Here is a 21,058-nt window from a genome sequence, read left to right as displayed (position 1 = left end):
CTTGGGTGAAGCTGGCTGCCCATGTACACACACAACAACATACACATATGTCACACAGCCTAAAGAGCCCCCACCGCACTACTAGACTGAACCATCCAATCAGAAAGCCCAAGCTTGTGTAAGCCTTATATGAGGTCAGTGGAGTGAATGGACAAGACTGGATGAGCAGTTACGATGAGTGACCATTTAGCTTTTTTATGTGACACAACTTCGTTCTTGTCAGATTTTTTTTACTAACAGTACTTATACCTGTAAGCTTCAAGTCTGAACGCTGACATCTGTTCTTTGTGAATAGCGTTGTCTGAATTAGCATACGGTATACTTCGTATTCTCTGTATGAAAGGAATCGCCAACACAATCTCAATGCTGGCTCATTCATAAGAATTCGAATTAGAATCTCATTCATACGCTTTAGTAAGATCTGCTTTCTCGCCACTGACTTCATTCGTGTTTTTTATTTTGTACTTTTGTGTATTATTCACATCGTACGAATTCATTCGAATTAACCGACCTCCTGTTGAACCGGAAGTAATATCAGCTCTGATTTTTTAAATATCTAACGTTAATTTCATTATTTAACTGGGCTGTCAAATGCATTTAACATTTAAAAAAAAGATATCGCAAAGTGATGAGGTCATGTGACAAGCATGAGTAAGGTAAAACTGCACAAAAGAATACAGAATAGAACTGGTTACATTGTTGTCAATACGCAGCTGTTCCTGGTTCGGTATTAAACCGGCGGACATGAGAAGCATGTTTACGTAACTAAATCGTTTTAATTCTCCCATAAAATATTGCTTAGGCTCAGATAAAATTATATCTGACTACAGGCATAACTGTAAAAAACACCTGTGAAGGTATTTTATTTACAACTGTAAATCCCTTAACCAACAGCTGTACACTGCGAGTTTTTTTATTTAACCTTGAACCAATAAATCTTTCTGTAATCAAAGGGTCGAAGTGATTTCCATTGATTTAGCAAACTGTCACCACTCTACATTGTAATTAGACAAACGGAGGTCATAGACATCATTACACCAAAAGTGCTAGAGCCTATAATGTGACACCAGGAAGCAGTCATTAACAACACATGATCATAATTTAGGGTCATTGTTCATTTTACAGAGCTATAATCATCTGTACAATCCACTTCATGAATAAAACATGGCATCACTAGCTGTTTTGAACTCTTGGGGTTCAAGTGATGAAAAGGACAGAAGAACAGCCTGCAATTACAGCTTTACGCTGGTAAGGGTGGGGAGAAGTAACAAAAGGATGTTTGAAGGGGATGTACAACACTAATTTGTGCTTCAGATTTGAATGTATTTGTTCAGTGATGCAAAAAGATGCAACACTGGGCAAAATGCATGTTAAAGTGATAGTTCACCCAAAAATGACAATTCTATCATCATTTACTCACACTCTTGTCATTTCAAACCATGACTTTCTTTCTTCCACAGAACACACAAAAAATATATTTGGAAGAATTGTTGTCAACTGCCACCCATTGACTTTTCTTGGATTTTGCGTCCATATAATAGAAGTGAATGGGTGCCGCTCCTGTTCGGTTTCCAGCTTTCTTCAAAATATCTTATTTTCTGTTTTGAGGTAGAAAGTCATACAGGTTTGAAGCGACAAGAGGGTTGAGTAAATGATGACAGTTCACCCAAAAATGAAAATTCTATCACTTTAAAGTATATTTTATTTTAAGATCACCAAAAGACTATGTGAAACCTCATGTCCGAGTGTTTACGTTTTCCACAGTGGCTCATAAATATGCAAACCCTGACGCATCTCTAAAAGCTCTCTGTTTTCATGTTATTTTTATAAGTCGCCATGTGCAGGATGCGCTGGTCCGAAAGAAATGACACATTAGGTTTTGGCCTTTACACTCCCAGAGCACTATAGCGTGCTTGTTTTGTCATGCGGTATTAGTAAAACGCTGTGTATTTTTAGCTCCGTTGCTAGCATTTCCACAAGAAAATCTCTCAAAAGAAGGAAGCAATATGTTTGGAACTGCAAATAAAGAAAATATTCTTGAGTTTAGTTTTTTGGCATAAGGTCAATTTCTTAATGGGACATGACATGTGATATAGTCATATCTTTTAAATCATTGTTGTGTTAGCAATATTCTTGTTACATGACCTTTATCTTTCTATAGCCTTTTTATTCGCATATGCAAGTTAGAATAATCTTGGAAAGGATGATAATGCTTTTAAATAATTGATATCTAGGTTGTTAACATTTTATCACGCTGGCAAACGTTGCTTGTTCAGATTAAATTTATCGTCTAACGTATTCTTACCTAAAAATACAAATCCATATACAAACATCCACAGATCTTGATTAATGGCCCGTGAGGATTTCCCATTAAATAAATGCACTTTACCTGTAAACCATATGAACCCCCAGCTGTGCTATACAGTGTCAGATCTATTTGTGAATATAGGTCACGTTCAACAGCCGTACTCCCTAAGCCTTCTCCTCGGAAGAAATACAATTTATGCGTAAGCAAGGCTATACCATTTAGCTCCAGGCCTCAAACCCAGTAATGCCGTCTCTGGGATGTCTCTGTTAATCTATTTGAATCAGTGGCTACGCACCAAAACCAGATGCTGCAAGGCTGATGATTCACAAAGCAACACCCCACCCCCATCCGCACGCTCGTACATACACGGAGCGCTCCCCCTGGCCCAGATGAATCAGGTGTATAGCTGATTCATCCACTCAACTGCCTGCTCCCCTGAGTTTTCTGATGTTAAAAAGTGCTCTGATTTGTGTCTGGCTGGCTAATGAGATTCAAATCCTAACCCCACCCGTATTTCTAGCCTGAGACTGATCAGCCTGTCGGCCACAAATTGGGGCATCTTCCATACGTCTGCTTTTACTCTATAGAGTTACTTATAAGTACAAAAACGGCATATTTGTGTCTATATGACGCTTCATTTAAAAAAATCTCCTGCACCTTATCTAAAGTCCTGCTGCATCTCACGTCTGATGTTCACGTTTCAGTACAAAATTCCTTTCTAAAACAACATTTAATGAAATGCAGTGCTGAACCTCAGAGGCCCCAGAGCTTATTAAAATGGTGAGAGGTGAGAAATTAAAGGAAAGAGGGATATAAATCATTTATTTTAGCCGGGCAGCAGAATCACTTCAAAAAACGGTGTGGACCTTCTAAACAGACTCGTTCTTGTTGTTGTGTTAAAGGGATAGCTCACCCAAAAGTGAAAATCCGGTCATCATTTACTCACCCTCATGTCATTTCAAACATGTATGACTTTCTTTCTTCTGCAGAACACAATAGAAGATATTTTTTAAGACTGTTGGTAACCAATAAAATGGTGACACCCATTGACTTCTTAGTGGTTTTGTGTCTATACAATAAAAGTCAATGGGTGCTACTACTGTATTATTGTTTGGTTAACAACATTCTTTAAAATATCTTTCTTTAGTGTTCTACAGAAGAGTCATATACAGGTTTTTAACCACATGAGGGTAAATAAACAATGACACAATTTTAATTTTGGGGTGAACTATCCCTTTTATAGTATTGTACACAGTATATATATATATATATATATATATATATTCCAAGTTGTTACAGAGCTGGTGGTTATTTAAATATCAGCCACTCTGTAGAACGACATATTGTTTCACAAAGAGCATGCCATCGTTTGCATTTGGTTTTGCCAAAGATCCTATTGATAAGATGTTGAAGCTGGACACAATGAAGTGGATTCACGATGACCTGAAACTGGGCCAACAGGATGACTCGATGTTGTATCATAGCCTCTGTGATGTTTTACACGAGCACATATATATATATATATATATATACTAACATAAACAATGTGAACAGGCTGTTACTCAGACTGAATACATCTGAATGATTGAATACATCACTAAACAAATGAGGTATACGCTTTAAATGATTTGATGTACTACCCTTATGAAAACTTGCAATGGCTTTAGTCTAGTATGGTATTGGTAGAAGAAATTGGGTTAAATAAATTATGTTTATTTTTATGTCCATAACAAATATGTTAATGAGAGTGTGCAATACATAAGACAGTCAATGTTCATAAATGAATGCATGACATTTACAGAAAGGTAACCTTTTTGAGTTTTGCCCCATGATCCATAATCTGTGTACATTATCATACAGTATAGTCACTTTAGTATACATCTGGCATGAGCGTGTGTGCTTGATGTTATGAACCGCAAGTTGACATTTCTGCCACATCAGCGAGACCTCACTTGGCCTCTAACTAAAGAAATTAGCCGTATGTTTAGCGATTGCGTGTTAATCTGGCATGCTGAAGTCAAGCCTGCTTTGGAAATACGTGGCCTACATAACAGTCATAATTCATTTAGTAGTCAATGATTTATGCTCATTTTGTCATCTAATATGACTAAAAGTTTGGGCTTTTAGAAGTGCCATAATCTAATGGGTTCCTCATAAAATCTTTATTCATCGAGACTGCAAGATTCAGGTCGCCAGATTGCACAAAAACGGGCATGCATTGACTACAGGGCCAGTTATTGACCCTGTTCATCCACCCACCTGATTCAATACGTCATGATTATGCCTGTTATTATGTTCTCATAATTACTATTCCTCCAGAGATCCAAAAGATGTTAATAAGTAGCTTCTTGGAATCACAATGTTCCCATTCAGAAGCATTCTTACATGGAATTCACTACAGTAATTATTCAAAACAACACAAGCATTTTGAAAATAAGAGGTCAACATACCTTGTGAAAAATACATCTGAAATATAGAGTTAGTAGATACTGGCCACGAGTCCCTATTTTGTAAGTATAAATGCATTTTTGTAAAATAAAATAAAATGAAATAAAGCATTCCAGGAGTGCTCATATATTGTTTATCACTAATGGAATATTACACTTTCTGACTTCTGTCTGTCTTATAGTTCTTATTTTGCATTACACTTGCAGATTAACAAAGCCTGCTGAAGGACAACTACTTGAGCAAGAAAATCATTTTATTTTTAAACTTTTTGTTACTTTGGGGGAATATGACCTGTATATATCTGCTTATCGATTCTGATTCTTAACGATTCCCAGTTTCGATTTCAAAGTTGTAATTCACTGCTCTGCTTATTCACTGGTCGCACTATATGTATATACATAGTCATAAGTTTAACAACCATGTTTTGTCGGATTTATTACGATTTGTATTACCATAGTTTAACTACAAATATCATGGTTAAACTGTAGTTACTATAATGAAACTATGGTAAATTTGTGGTTACTGTGCTTTACTACAAACCATGGTAAAAAATATGGTTCATTTTCATAAGGGTTTTTATTGAGATATCAGCAGCTCATTTCTGAAAATGTGCACACAGGAACTGATAAGATAAGAAATAAGTCATTTTAATTTTATATTAAGTATCCCATTCCTAACCTTTCGATTCCGATTTCAGAATTGGAATAGATTTTGGATTCCCAACCCTATTCTTGACACTGCAGGTTTGGAAAATGGATGGATAAGATGGAACCACATGGTCTTAGGCCCACTGCTGACTCTTACCAAAACATTCCCATGTGTTTACATTTTTCACCTGGTGTGTTTCAGTTCAAAATCAACCATACACCAGTTTAAATGCTTAACTGCACAACCACAATCCAGTGCTTACCAATAGCTATAGAAGTGAAGCAGAACATCATTGGAAGGTCATATTTAAACAAGTAAAAATACAATTATTCACAGTGCAAGAAAGGATTAAGGTGTCAGAGGAACAACAATTAATATATAAACAAACTGTGAGATTTGGCACAGTGGACAAAACAGCATCTTCCTTGCATTCATCATAAAGCCCTAAAGGCTTAAGTCTGGATAAACATCAGGTCAGGGGCTTTTGTGCTTGCGGCACTGTGAGGGTGTCTCAAGCGTCTCGGTTTTATTTTGCTCCGCCCGCTGCTGTCTTGCTTGTAGCTCCTTTACTTCTGCCAGTATCTCTCTAGCTTCTCTCCAGGATGAAATGGCTTCTTGTAACAGTCGCTCAGCTGCTGCCCTCCTGCTATCCCAGTCCAACACTTCACTGAGGGGTGAGTCTGTACCTTTAATGTTTTTGACATGGGGCAAGTAGGACACCCGGAAAAAAACAGGTTCTGCACACTTCGAATGGGGAGAGTGTGAGCCGGTGGAAAGAGGTGAATCTGAACCTTTGATGTGAGTCAGATCGATGCATTTCATATGGGGCGAGCTTGCCTCTTTCGAATCAGGTGAGTCGATGCTCTTCGAGCGAAAGTTGCTCTTAGATTTCGACGTTTTAAAGCGAGGCGACTCTTTTGATTTTCCATGAGGCGATTCTTTCCCTTTGGAACCAGGTGAATCTTTACCTCTAACAGGGGGCGAGTCTGCTCTGCTGTGGGGAGAGCTATGTGAGCTGGAGCCCTTGGAGTGTGGAGAGTCGGATCCCTTGAGATGCCGAAGTCGGGGGGAGTCGATGCCTCTCAGATGGGGGTAAGATCCCATCCTGTCCCTATGAGGTTTTTGTTCCTGGATCTCAGCGAGGAGCTCTTGAGTCCTCTGCAACCTCTGGGCGATCAGGTCCTGAAGATGGTCCGTGGGGCTTTGGGCTAATGTTTCCTTCTTGGTTGTTTTCCACTCTCCTCTGGACAGAGCGTCGTCCATGGAAGCACAGCGGTTGCGGCACAGAACTAACACCTTCTTATTTGGAGAGGTGTGAGACTGGAAGCTATGGGAAAACTCACTTTGGCGTGGTAAGCTACTGGTGTTCACCTTGGCGTCTGTAATGGAGGATGGTGGCCTGGACACATCTGTACCAGCACGTCGGCGAGCAGGTGCAAGCTTATCCAGACTGACCTCATGGTCCTTCATCCACTCATCTTGATCATCATCAAGCATACCAGCATCTTCTTCATTTACCAAGTCCAGTGTCAGCATCCCATCAGAGGTGGTAGATCCCTAAAAACAGCGAATGTTCATAACAATTAAATTGTTCGACAAGCAGTTTTCTTTCCAATGTTGATGTATTTCCTTTACAAAATAGCTAATAGGGACATCCTCATTCTGGAATGCATTTAAAGGGATAGTTCACACTAAAATGACAACATTTTCTTCTGCAGAACATGAAATAAGATATTTTGAAGAATGTTGGTAACCAAACAACACTGGCCCCCATTGACTTAGATTGTATGGACACAAAACCACTGAGAGATTTCTCAAAATACCATCTACATAGGTTTTAAATGGCATGAGTAAATAATTGCAGAATTTTCATTTTCGGGTGAACTACCCTTTAAATGGCAAACATCTGTGTTGTGCAAGATGAGTCATCATTGTTTCCGGTCTGTTTTTTTCAATGTATGTAGAAGCCCTCAAAACAAACGCATATTAAAACCAGAAAACATACTTTAAACTGCCTTTATGTATGTTATGTACATTTTAGCTATATTTGTCTATTGAATCAAACAACAATAAAGTGTCCTAAGGTCAGTACATTTCTTCTAGCACACAGTGTAAACATGAATCAAACAAATGTCCTCAAACTCAACACAAGAATGCTACCCACCACAGCCATGAGATGACCCCGCGTGGGCAAGCGGCGCCCAAGTGGGATCTTGGCTCGATCGCGTGTAGGGTGCGCCAGAAGACTCTCCTCCTCAATCGTGACCTGCAGAGGAAAAGAAGCAGTAAAGTGTAGCTGTGATTATTATTAACATATAGAAGAGTCATTTCAGCAGCCATATATGGATTTTGATTTACACAACACAAAGGGCCTATAAGACATGAAGAGCCATGCGTGTTTGTTAGATGTTAATTAATCTCACTTTCAGCAGTTTTCTTTAGCAGCTGTTAGTGTGAAAATGAATTTGCAGATTTATAAATAGCATGTGCTATAAATTTGTTGTTAAATTTGCCGTTTTAGGGAATGTGAAATGCAGTTTTACAAATAGGATTTTTATTTAATGTACATTTAAATGTAAAATGTGTTATTGTCAAAGCTTAAACCAAAACCCCTATTTCAATTATTGTGGTCATATAAAGCCTGATAACAATCCTAATTTTTTTCAATCCATAATACATAGTTGTGAGAGTTTATATGTTCAATGTTTAATTTTCTAACAGAATGACTGAATAGTTTTAGTATTATACGAAATGGTGCAAAGGACGGAAATAAAACAGAAATATCTATGTTGATAAAACCAGACAAGAAATGAGGGGATAGTGTGTGGAGAATAGATGACATGTCTGTGCTTACCTCATCCAGAACCCGGTTCTTAGCTCTTGTAATAGCTGTATTTAAAACATTGATCCAAGATTCCTTTTCTTCCGGACTCACTGCCAGAAACACAAGATTTGGACTCTAATGAAAGAAAAGGTGTTATAATGTTAACAATCAGAACTACACCAGCTCTGCTGACAAGCTGAAAATAGCAAAAATATTTGCTATTGTAAAATTAAGTGAATGCAGGAAAAAAGATTTGTAGATTACAGAAGTGCCTGCTTTTTAAAAGAAGACCTCAATATGCACAAAGGGAAATCAAAATGCTGCCGCTAAGCTATTTTTCCAACATTATAGTAATTTGCCCTCACCTTGTTGCCAGGTTGTGCGCAACGAAGCAGTGTAAATTTACTGTGGTTCTTCTTGCTGTGGCTCTTGAACTTTTTCAGTTCCTCCGAGTGCTCATATTTAGCCAGGTCAAATACTTCATGTGTCTTTCCATTATTCTTCATCTAGACACAAAAAGAGCAGTATCAGCACAACGACCGACCATCACAAGGCACTAGTTTTTCTGATTTTAAAATGGACTTTTTAATAAGTTTTATTAGGTTTTATTAGGTTAAATAGGTTTTGTTTCATTCTGTGAACTACTAACAATGTTTCTCCCGAATTTTTTCGGTATTTGCGTTTATTTGCAGAAAATGAAAACTGGAGAAACAGGTCAAAATAGCAGAAAAGACGCTTTGTATTTTTTCAGACCTCAAATACTGCAATGAAAACATGTTCTTTTTCACTTTTAAGCAATAAAACAGTAACATTTGTAAATGTATTTAGGAAAAGAAAAAAACTGATAACCTTGATTTTTGTCACAGTTTTCACGTGTCTTGTCATGCTGTCAGTCTTTCACATTGCTGTTGGATGACTTTATGTCACTCCTGAGGTTTGATTTAGTTGAAACTCAACAGACACTGGACTGGAATGGCCACAATACTTCTAGAAATGCTGATCAAATGAACATTTGGAATGGTCTCCAAATCTCACTTTCCGTGGCTGTATTCTTCACCATTTAAAATTAGTCAAATGTTTTTGTGGCTAATAAAATCATTAGTTCAGAGAAATATTGTAGGGTTTAAGTATTGTGAGTGGTGTTTTTTTGCAATCAAAAATCACAACAGATGTTACAAACGGTTTTCAGTTAGATCAGCCCCTCCTCCATCTATTCAGCCAGTGACCCATCTGTGCAAAAAGCCTTATTTTAAGACAGGTCAGTCCTCATTATAGCTAAATGTGATGGTAAATTTCACTGAACCTGAGAAATAAAACCCACAACGGGATTTCAATTCCCAGAGAGTTCCCAAAGGTTTCTGCAGATACAAACAGAAAAGTCAGACGCAAGTGATATTAGCATGAACTAATATGTGATGCGGAAAAATAAGGATGGAGGTTCACCACAGATACCGAGTTACGCAAAAAAAAAAGAAATCTGGAGTCAGTGAGTTTGAGATTAAAGTAGAGATCAAAGTGATCTGTGATCACAGACCAAACAGCAAGCTTAAAGCAGCCTGTACATAGTATCCAAGTGAATAAACAAAAAAATGACTCCATAATATCACATTCTGGTTTTCCAAACAAAATCTAAATCTCCTAAATCCCATATGGCCAAAGGTATTCTGCGTAACCTCACGCCTCCAGCTGGGCTCCAGAGGGTCACACATTTAAATGTGAGTGAGTGCACACTCGCAGAAAGAGCATACTGGTGACGCTTATATGGGGCAAAAGACCCCTGGAGGAAAAGAGCCCGGCCTCTCTTCACCACATCAATATTTCACTCCCCCACTGTTGGCACAGCACGTTCCCGACAGGGGGCCATCCTGATCTCTGGATTAACCACCTCCAAAAATAATTCACTAACACACCATCTTCATTCTGATGGCGGTATCTCCATCCACAACAAACCGGGAGGTCTTTATAAAGACTGCTCCTATAAATATTACATTTACCTGATGTGTTTCCTAAAACTCCAGTAGATTTTAAAAGCAAAGCTCAGAGAATAATGAATCTGTTATATTATGAGGTCAAACTAATTTCCACACATAAACACTAAGTAATCGAATACATCTCATGTTTTATTTGTCTTTTTATTTTTAGTCCCCCATCAAAGCGAAATTTAGGCAAAACCAGCAAAACCAGTTGAGACCCACAGCGCTACAGCATCAATTATTCACACCAGATATATAGAGAGAGCCTGAACAGAGGCACTTTGAACACAGTTATAGAAGCTCAGCTAGCTGTCTGCATGTATAAACATCAAATGATTCAGTTGGGACTCAGAAAGAATTATAGCATTTATGACTAGTGCTGCACGAGACGTGCCACACTATGCAATACGGGTGAGATCAATTGAAAAGTTATGTCAGGTGACATCATACTGGCGAGAAGAGGGCTACCTTGAACTCGAAGTCAACTGTAGTAGCGCACATCCCTGTCAGAACTACAGACGGCCTTGACAGACTATACAGAGCCGGAGGCAGTGATCACCAGAGGACAGTCCTACAGCTAACACACTAACTGATGCAACCTGCTGACACTGTATTCACATCCTATAAACGGAACACTTGCCTGTGATTTGTTTTAAAGTGATAGTTCACCCAAAAATGAAAACTCTGTCATCATTTACTCACTCTCTTGTCATTTTAAACCTTTATGACTTTCCTTCATCCGCAGAACACAAAAGAAGATATTTTGAAGAAAGCTGGTAGCCGAAGAGTACAGAACCCCATTCACTTCTATTGTGTGGACACAAAACCAATGCGAGTGAATGGGGTCCAGTTAACAACATTCTTCAAAATATCTTCTTTTGTGTTCTGCAGAAGAAAGAAAGTCATACAGGTTTAAAATGACAAACGTGTGAGTAAATGACGACAGAATTGTATTTTTGGGTGAGCTATCGCTTTTAGGGGTATGATGTCACGCCTTTGGATTCAAAGCCCTGAGCATCCTCTGGGACATGGACAGGTGCGGCTGTCCCTTTGATATCTGAATGTAAGTAATAACATCGCTGTTCTAAAAGATCACTGAATAGACTTTTTTCATAACTTTGGATACACTAATCAGGGAAAAATCACTGCACCACTGAGGTACCCAAGGTACAGATTCCAATGGTATATGCTGTTTTCTGACAAGATGAAAACAAGCTGCTAGACTTCCATGAAAAATGACAACCGTTCCACTGCATGTGCTTCAGGTAAGCAAATGATTCAATTACAAAGATTTCTTGCCCCAAAAATAAACCAACAATTGGAGTGATGCTTTATTCTGTATCTCATTACTTGTTATCAACTTTCAGAATATTTTGGGATTGTTGAAATTATTGTCATCACTTAGAAGACATCCATGGTACTTGAAAATGCTGATCATCACTAAGCAGCTTCAGTAATAACACTTAAACAAGCTTTCTATTGTCTGTAATGGCGTTTAATTGTCCGTGTTTCTATAATATCCTTAAGAAAATGATATTGGCAGGGATTGCTTTGATGATTTTGCAAGATCGTAGCTTTAATATCAAGGGCAGGAATTTTGGCAGACTTTCATGCACCAAGAATGACTCATTCGATATTATTTGTAACCAAGGTTATGTTTACTTGAAAAAATCTTAGCAATCCCCATTTGATTAAAAAGTAGTATAATGCATTATTTGACATCAATTTATAGCTCAGCTCTTAAACTCACCTGTTTTTCAAATATGTACAGATGATCCCCTTTCAGCATCACAAAGCGGTTTCGCCACACTTCCCTGAAAATCCCTTTGCCACAGAACCTCCGGATCCAGCCCACTTTATCCGGTTGGGATGACGGCTGGTTGGTATCATGAAGACCCTTAAGTGTGTCAATAACACCCGGTTACAGTTTCAGCCCTCTTACATAACAGTACATACAGATCTCTCTCACCCTGCGTCCGATCTCATTCGCATCTTCACTGCCATGAGTCACATACATTTCAATAAAAGAATGAACATCCCAGAATGTTAAACTGTCAGGGTGTGGTCAATTAAATAGGTTAATTGAAATAAAATTCATCACTTGATCCCATCACGAGCGATCTCTACCCCATTAAATAACGCACGAGAAAGGAGCGGAAGATGCAGAAAGATGCCCAGTATTCCAGTTTGGCACAACAAAGGAATCTTTTAGGATGTTAAAATATATATTTAAAACAAATCAATAAAAAGCAATGTGCACTACAAATAAATTGCACGTATTTTTAAGACGTGCGCATTCCATAGAGTAATTGTATAACACTCTCACCCTTTTGACCATATGGCTTTTCTTCATGCTGGTGTATGTGTATATTCCAGTGTATATTCCGCGCTGTGTCACGCTTTCTGTTCGAAACAGAGATGTTCGCTTTATCTTCCTCTTTATCCTCAAAGGCTCTGTGGTCCGCGCAGGTGTTCTTGTTAATAGGTTGAACTGCTGTAAATCAGCGCTGGACTGCCTCTGTCGGTTTGCAAAACGCGGGCACCGGCTCTCCATTGGCTTGGGTGACTCCCTGAGATGCTGTGGGTTTCATTGAAACACCCTGTGGGGGGGGTTATTCTCGTTCATAGAGCTCGACTGCTCCATCTATTGAACGAGCGCAGCTGTCAGCGTGATGTCACGGTGCGCGAGACGCTTTCTCCTTTTCTCATTAACAAATCAGATAAGCTCAGTTATTCGTTCAGGGAGTCTGTTAAAATGTTAATGCTTTAATACAGGGTGTTTTGATGATTAATAAGTTAAATTCAATCGAAAAGTATGTGCAAATAATCTTCTCTATGTAGGCTGCTTTAGTACAACACATTATGCGGCTGAAAATATACCGAGCCATCTACTCAGGAGGTAGACATTAACTTTTTTATCCCATATACAGTAAATTGTGTGTTTGATGGAGTAAAGCTATTAAGTCTTTCAGGCCTGCTAGTTCTCTGGCTGATGGGTGGGGATTAATGGATGTGATTATGGTGAGGGGAGTTATAGTGCAACAGCCCAAGCGAATCCAGAGGGTTTAAGCTCTGAAGGTTAAGGTAATGACCTAAGAGGTCAGGGCTAAACTCAGTCCACTTGATACATTTTTAAGTCATCTGTCAAGTGATGGAGTTTGTAAACTATAGGCTTTGGTCAAAATATAATTGAAAATCACTGAATGGAAAAGATAATACCTTTTAATTTATTTGAAAGCATCATAAAAATATTGTCATGTACTCCTTCAGTGGTTTTAGTGTAACTGTACAATGGTAAAGAAAAATTAGGTGGACAAAAGAAAAACACGCACGAACATGCTGAAAGAGTTAAATACAGTATGCGTTCTATACAAATTAAAGGGATACTCCACCCCAACATTTAAAATGTTGTCATCATTTACTCACCTTCAAGTTGTTTCAAATCTGTAAAAATGTATTTGTTCTGATGAACACAGAAATAAGATATTTGGAAGAATCCTAATAACCAAACAGATCTTGCCCCCCATTGACTCCCGCAGTAGGAAAAATTACTTTATCTTTTTTGTTGTTGTTCTGTTGAACACAAAAGAAGACATTTTGAAGAATGTAGGACAGCAAACAGTTCTGGGGCACTTTTGACTACCACTGTATTTTTTCGGAGTCAATGGGGGTCAAAATCTGTTTTTTATTAGCATTCTTACAAATATCTTTCTCTGTGTTCATCAGAACAAAGACATTTATACAGATTTGGAACAACTTGAAGGTGAGGAAATAATGACACAATTTTCATTTTAAAGTACCTTTAATAAATTTGGTCCCCGATCTGCAAAAATATAAGAATTAATTACAGCGTTTGATTATTATATAGTGTTGACCAGATCAATGAACGTAACACACAGCAAAATATCCATATTTCTTTATTTTTTCAAAACACTTCTGGATATTTGCAACGTTATTTCATCTAGATGGACAGGTCTGTGATTTTCAATAACAACATAAAGAATATGGTGGTCCAATATAATATTTAGTTGTTTGATTTGACATTTTAAATGCTCAGTTTTGAAACAAACTGATTTGAACGATGTTTCTGACTTGCTGGAAACTTGATGAGACATTTTACTATTTTATATTGCAATATTACCATTTAATATGGTTGCTCATATTATTTTTACAACACAGTTTTTTTATGTAGGCTTTATACACTTCATTTTTGTTCATGTGAAACATATTCAGCTGTCAACAAATGATCAAACACAACAACACTGAACAAATAAATAAAAATGCTGTCATTATAATCACTTCAACGGCATCCGAACATAATATTTACAGATAATTATTTCAAGTGATGCACATTTTAAATGTTTTGTTTCACACATTATTAGCAACACTCTAAAATTATGCACTTTAAAGGAATGTTAAGAGTGAAAAAATTAAAATGTGTTTAGGGTCAGAGTATTTAAGCACACATCAACGCATGTGATTATTGTGACAGTTCAGCGTCGGCTTGGTGGTCGACCAGATCCTTGTGCCCTGTCACCACCCGAACCTACTGTGAGCATCACTTCCTCCAGGAAGCTGTGAGGAGTGAAACAAATCTGGGTCAAAATGCGTAAATGTAGTCCACAATATACAGCAGCTCTCGGATTTAAATAGCCCACAGTGGGTAAAAAGAAGATTATAATCACATGTATGAACATGTTAACTATAAAGAGAAATTACTAACAAAAATAAAATATAAACATTCATATACATTTCATTTTTTTTAAGTTTATAATCCAAGACAAATATTCCAATAGCATGCAATAGCAGCTACTGACAACAATAATGTATTACTAAATAATTTCGATACACTTTTATGCAAGTTAACAAACAATCTTGACTCTGTAAAGTATGACCTAACAATAAAAATAACTCTCTGAATGAAATCCTGAATGATTCAATGAAATCATACGAGCAGACAAATGTTTTTTTAAATAACAGCATTCAAGGGATTATGTCACTCTGTAACCAGGATCAGTCTTGAATAAGACAAAGGCTTGTGTGCCGGAGGGCAAAGGATGGAGGCGAGTTGGTGAAAAGAGACAACTGTGTTGAGAGCATTTAAAGACACTGACCTCTTAGTGTTGTGAACGGTCGTGCCCCCGAGGACGATGCGCACTCCAGGCATTGTGCGGTTCAGATTGTAGACAGCCAGTGCCTCCTCATAAGTGGCCCCACCGATTATGAAGACGATAATGTCTTGAGGTCTAAGGGTGTCAGAATATAGGTCCAGGATGGGTCAGAAGCTCTCACTCTACCTTCTTCCCCACATATAACCATATGGGTGATATTAATCAGTTGGGTTGACTAACTCCTACCCCATGAATAATACTAACTATCTGAGCATCCAGTTAGAAGTATGAAAAGTAAATATTACTCAACTTAAAGAATTTAAGTTACACACATTGTAACCAGTAGGATGTCTGAATAAAAAAAGTATTACATCAACAGTACTCCCATGTATTTTAAGTGTATGATTATGCATGCAAATGTATTTATGTACTGTGTCACCTGTCTCTCAGAGAATTAGGCCCGAGGTAGGGGAACTGGCTGTCTTTCAGACGACCCTTGATCAGCTGATCCAATGTGTCATGTAATAGTGGCTGATGCTGTGTGTACACATTCTCAACTCCCTGTGCAAACACACACAAAAGCACCCATTTTGTGAAAAAACAACAACACTCTGAAGCTGTCGAAAAACATATGAATAATCTGTTAAATCATCAAATATAGATCCTGCACAATAGGTCTGCACAATAAGGGAAGTACTAACTAAATAACTACATTATAGTTCAAAATACTAACTATGACCTTTCTATTTTTAACAGAATGTGATGAGATAAAGATTAAAGTGACGCATGTATTCTTAAAATCAGAATCTCTTCCTTCAAAATCTAACACGTATGATAATACCATGTTAAACCTTAATGTGTCTCAGCTGACCACTTGTGTTCAGGTCATCTGGGATGGCTGTTAATACCAGGTCTAAAAGGATTAGTGAGTGGAGACCAGTGTTGGGTAAATTACTCTCAAAAAGTAATTAATTACTAGTTACTAATTACATATTCAAAAGTGTAATCAGATTACTGTACAAATTACTCTCTCCAAAAAGTATTTAGTTACTTATTACTAATTACTTTCTATATCCTATATCAACCTTGATTAGTTAAGTGATTCAAGGATAGGCATGTAAGGGCTCTTAATTCATTCAAATAAATAATATTAAACTACATAAAGTAGTATTATTAACTGACCAAATTATTACAAATGTGAGAATTATACATTAAAGCACAGATTTTAAAGTTAGCCTCTGAATTTTGATGTCAATTCCACTATTACACACACATATATTACAAAAATTATTTAGTTTAATTACATCAAAAGTAACTGTAATTAAATTACAGAAAAAATAAGAGTAATCCCTTACTTTACTTTTTCAAGGGGAAAGTAATTAAATTACAGTAACTAATTACTTAGTAACTAGTTACACCCAACACTGGTGGAGACCTACCTTAAGCCCTTTGAAAAACTGTTTGGTAATAGAAACAGCATCTGTAGGAGTGATGAGGTCACTTCCTCTGACTCGTTTACCTCCGTATTCCACCACAGCCTGTACCATCTACAACACAGACGTTGAGCACATGTTTGTAGGTTAAAAAGTTAATTTGTAATTAAAACAAATCTATCTACAGTATCTATCTATCTAAAACAGACACTATTTAAACATTTCTGTTAATTAAAATAAAATACCAGCCTAAATAATAAAAACCGTAAACCTCAGCAATAAACTGAAATAAGTTTAATTTGTTAATTTAATAAAAAATACATTTATAATAAGTGTAAAAATAAATATATATATATTGGTTTTATTATTAACTAATACAAAATAAATTAATTTATTAACTGAAATAAAAATAAAGTAAATTTACACAGCAATACCAATTTTAAAAATAAATAAATAATAAAATTACAAAATCCCAACAAAAAAATCAAATTATAATTAATGCAGCCTGTAGCATCTACAACACAGATGTTGCACAGAGCACACATTCATAGGTGTAGAAGTCCCATTGTAATTAAAAAATCTAAAACTGACACATCAGTCTAAATAATATTTAAAAAACTTAAACCTCAGCAACAAACAGAAATAAGGTTATAATAAATGTAAACATTTATATTATTTTTATTTATTAATAAAAATGTAACCGATTAAATAATTTAATTATTAACTTTAAAAAGTTATAAATTAACATTACACAGCAATACAAACTAAATAAAATAAATAATAAAATAACAATTCTAACAAAAAAAGTACATTAACATGAAAACAAAACATGTAAAAAAATAAAAGCTAATTTAAATGACTAATAAAACAATAAAGCTGAAAATAATACTATAATAACTCTGGCCTGAATCCCCCATCAATATTAATACAACATCTTTCTGCAACACAAAGATCTGATGTGTATTACCTTACGATGTCTCTCTGACACTCCTCTACGGTTGAGGTCCTCAATAAGGCTAGGCAGGATACTGCTGCTGTGTTTCTCATATCGCAGTGCGTACAGCATTACCAGCCGCACAGCATCAATTTCATTCAGCCGTGGGTTCTGCAGGAACCGCCTTACACTCTACACATATTCAAAGATATAAATCAAAACTTGGTGATAGGACCGAGGTTGTGAAAACTCAGTGTCTGATATCTGACCTGTTGTGCATTGGAATGGTCATTCTGGCAGGCCAGCTCCTGCTCCACCTCTGATACCTCCATCAGTTGTCTCTCACTCACCAGACGTGACAGCTCACCAACCACGGTCACGTGCTTTGACACCGTGCCTGACATTTTCTTAAACTGGGGGTAGTTATCCACAAATGCCTGAAGGAGAGGAGCAGGAAGTGATCATTAAAAAGAGCTTTGGGACAAAATACTAAAATATCCAGATCAGTGCTCACCTTCATGTCTGTTATGGACTCGAGTTTCTGTTGGCCCTTGGGCTTTTTCTTCTGGAAATCCTCCATGAGGTTCTTAATGTTTGTTCCAATCTCACCAAAATTTAGATACAAGTTCTTATTGAGAGAACAAGAAAGAAACATTTATATGTCGTATCGATTCCAAACTACGACAATTCAGGACCAAGCTACTCACATTAGCATAAAACTCATCATTCTCCGCAGACAAGACCACCTCGCGCAGTTCCTTACTGATTCCAGGCACCCTGGACAGGTCTATGCGGTTGTTATTAATGCCCAGCAGCTCATGAACCATAGCTTGATATGTCCACTAGAGGGAGCAAACACATACTTATTTGCTGCATTGCCAACACATTAAATTTTTATGTGATGTTTGTTTGGCTGCAGTAACACAGTTGGCTCAGGACACACTAGATCTTATAACTTCAAGATCATGAAAAAATGGAAATTTAATTTGAAAAAAGTTTAGAGATTATGCAGAAAAAACAATGTCCTCTATTACCCTCTGGTGGTCAGGTTAAAAATCTAACCTATATATTTTATATGCAAGATGACGTTCCAAGGAGTTAAATTCCATTTCTTGCCTGGTTGAGAAGAGGAGTTATGGCATCATCACTTCTGTCTAAAATCAGAAGTAGAGGTGGTACTTCTGTCTTCCTAAAGTCAAACAGTTCATACTCCTTGGTAATGATTTGCTGCGAGACAAACATAAAAGAGAATGGAGTGAATCATATCACGGCACATTACGGATATAACTGTAAGGTAAAATCTTACTTTGACGCTCTCTGCCAGTCTTTTGGACATGTCAGAAGAGAGCTGGTAGCGAATCATGGGGCATTTCTTTAATGACAACAGCACTGATGTCAAACCCTGTGTGACACGAGGCAGGACGCTAGGTTCCCAACTGCGACCCTATGAACACGCAAAGAGATGTTCACATGTGAACCTGTGTTAAACTTTTGCAACAAAGTCCTGAATTTAGTTCAGTGGAAAAATATTTAATTCCTATAACAGCAGACACAAGACACATTTTTTTCTTACCCTGGATACTCCTTGAAGGTTAAGGGAGAAAAGATGGGGGTTCACAGCAATGAAATCCCCATAGAACTCCTACAGTAACATGGAAACAATATAATCAACAAGAAACTATGGCTATTTAGGATTTTATTAGGGTTCTGAAAATTCTGTTAACATTGTTTATATTAGGAAGGTTCTGTTTTTTTAGCAATAATAACCATGTACTGTACTGTATTCATCCCTGTTTGTAATGTATACACTTAACACAAATTAAAGGGACAGTTCACCCCAAAATTAAAATTTGGTTATTATTTACTCATGTATTTATTTACCCTCATGTAATTTCGAACCTGTATGGTTTTCTTTCTTCTGCAAAACACAAAAGAAGATATTTTAAAGAATATTGGTTACAGAAAACCGTTGGTCCCCATTGACTTGCATTTGTTTTGTGTCCATACAATAGAAGTCAATGGGGACCAACGTACGGTTTTTGGTTACCAACATTCTTCAAAATATCTCCTGTTGTATTTTGCAGAAGAAAGAATGTCATACGGGTTGTCATAATGTCAAGAGGGTGAATAAATGATGACAACATTTTCATTTTTGGGTGAACTATCTCTTTAATTTCAATGTTTTTTATTTGGCAGACAAATGACAATGCAAATTACATGTACATTTTCATTTTCCAGCTTCATCTTTCTTCAACACTGCGTTAAATTAATCAAGTAAATTAAAAGCAATGCAAAGGTGACCATGTTATTATGAACCAGACTTCACTAACCTGTACTTCTGCAACAACTTCTTGCTCATCTGCCTCGGCCAATGCTTTAATTTCACTCTTACTGATCACATTACTAAAATCTGCACAGAAAAAAATAGAAGACACAAATTCAGTGCATGGTGTTTGTTTCAAAGAGAAATAAAAGTGAGAAATGCAATGTGCCTGTTGATCTACAGCTGCCACTCACAGATGAAATAGACACTGTACTTGGGTCGACGGAGCTCTTGAATCAGATGCTGTACGTTCTCCTGTAAACAAAGATGTGCTTGGTGAATAATAATCCACAGCAGTATCCACATGCAGACTTTAGATAAGGGTTACCTTGGTCGGTCGGAGAAAGCAGATGGCCTTTAGGTGTTTCGTATTGTCTCTGTTTTGAGAATCGATGCGCTCGAAAAGGTAGACCTCCTTCTGCAGTATCTCAGACTGCGTGTACACCATACTTACTATACTGGTCTGTAATAGTAAACAGAGGTTAATTTGTTTAAACACAAATTAAAAGTTGAGAGTTAAGAAAACTATGCACATCTGTTTAAGAAACAATGTTATTCAAAATTAGATCGACACATGACTTCATAACCCAGACACTATACCAAATTTTATTGAATTAGATTGCATCACCTTATTTACGATTGAACATTATTCAATAAAACCGTTTAACACATACAATTTTACTCGGTTTGCATTTACTCACCGTCTCTTTATCCATAAGCAGCACCTTCATACCGGGTCCGCTGCTCTCTATCATTTTGGAAACATACTGCTTGACAGCCAGAGTTACGTTCATTTTGTCGTTTTCTACGCGTTTAGGTGGAACGGGTTAGATAATCCGATCGTTAACAGTTATTTAATGGATTATAAATTACTATTTTAATCAGTAAACTCCAGCACATAAAATAATGTTGACATGAGAGTCAACAGCCTGCTCTTCCTTGTACTTCCGGTGTACGCGGATATTTAATTCGCAGCTGATTTGGGATCGGCTTTGCTATATTGTACGCGCTAGTCTTACTGGTTTAATGTACTTGACCAACTGATCTGAAAACAGT

General features: G+C 37.1%; 2 protein-coding genes across 2 annotated transcripts; both read right to left on the bottom strand.

Annotated features, from left to right (window-relative positions):
- Window positions 1–4,001: 4,001 nt before the first annotated feature.
- Window positions 4,002–12,766, bottom strand: plekho1a (pleckstrin homology domain containing, family O member 1a). The gene is made up of 6 exons (XM_057353969.1): window positions 12,528–12,766; window positions 11,952–12,098; window positions 8,594–8,734; window positions 8,259–8,363; window positions 7,569–7,670; window positions 4,002–6,961 (listed from the first exon to the last, which is right to left on the bottom strand). Exons 1-6 carry the CDS (start codon window positions 12,753–12,755, stop codon window positions 5,879–5,881), a joined length of 1,806 nt encoding a protein of 601 aa, XP_057209952.1. The 5' UTR covers window positions 12,756–12,766; the 3' UTR covers window positions 4,002–5,878.
- Window positions 12,767–13,996: 1,230 nt separating this feature from the next.
- vps45 (vacuolar protein sorting 45 homolog) lies at window positions 13,997–20,949 on the bottom strand. The gene is made up of 15 exons (XM_057354756.1): window positions 20,704–20,949; window positions 20,331–20,465; window positions 20,197–20,257; window positions 20,010–20,089; window positions 19,253–19,321; window positions 18,986–19,123; window positions 18,796–18,906; window positions 18,387–18,521; window positions 18,194–18,307; window positions 17,949–18,116; window positions 17,713–17,871; window positions 16,752–16,859; window positions 15,752–15,873; window positions 15,316–15,447; window positions 13,997–14,776 (listed from the first exon to the last, which is right to left on the bottom strand). Exons 1-15 carry the CDS (start codon window positions 20,794–20,796, stop codon window positions 14,695–14,697), a joined length of 1,707 nt encoding a protein of 568 aa, XP_057210739.1. The 5' UTR covers window positions 20,797–20,949; the 3' UTR covers window positions 13,997–14,694.
- Between the last annotated feature and the right edge of the window lie 109 nt (window positions 20,950–21,058).

The sequence above is a fragment of the Triplophysa rosa genome, linkage group LG16 (genome assembly GCF_024868665.1).
Source record: "Triplophysa rosa linkage group LG16, Trosa_1v2, whole genome shotgun sequence".
In the NCBI taxonomy this organism is placed as follows: Eukaryota; Metazoa; Chordata; class Actinopteri; order Cypriniformes; family Nemacheilidae; genus Triplophysa; species Triplophysa rosa.
Note: the sequence above shows the minus strand (reverse complement) of the source record. Positions and strands in the feature narration are given on the sequence as shown.

Excerpts from the sequence above, each read along its gene's own strand:
- plekho1a (XM_057353969.1), bottom strand. The coding sequence starts at position 12,755 with ATGGAGAGCCGGTGCCCGCGTTTTGCAAACCGACAGAGGCAGTCCAGC. Across the intron at positions 8,735-11,951 it reads TGTACATATTTGAAAAACAG|ATGAAGAATAATGGAAAGAC; the intron begins GTGAGTTTAAGA and ends TTTTGTGTCTAG. Across the intron at positions 7,671-8,258 it reads AGAACCGGGTTCTGGATGAG|GTCACGATTGAGGAGGAGAG; the intron begins GTAAGCACAGAC and ends TTTCCTCTGCAG.
- vps45 (XM_057354756.1), bottom strand. The coding sequence starts at position 20,796 with ATGAACGTAACTCTGGCTGTCAAGCAGTATGTTTCCAAAATGATAGAG. Across the intron at positions 15,874-16,751 it reads AGTTTTTCAAAGGGCTTAAG|GGAGTTGAGAATGTGTACAC; the intron begins GTAGGTCTCCAC and ends GTGTTTGCACAG. Across the intron at positions 14,777-15,315 it reads ACCGTTCACAACACTAAGAG|CTTCCTGGAGGAAGTGATGC; the intron begins GTCAGTGTCTTT and ends CACTCCTCACAG.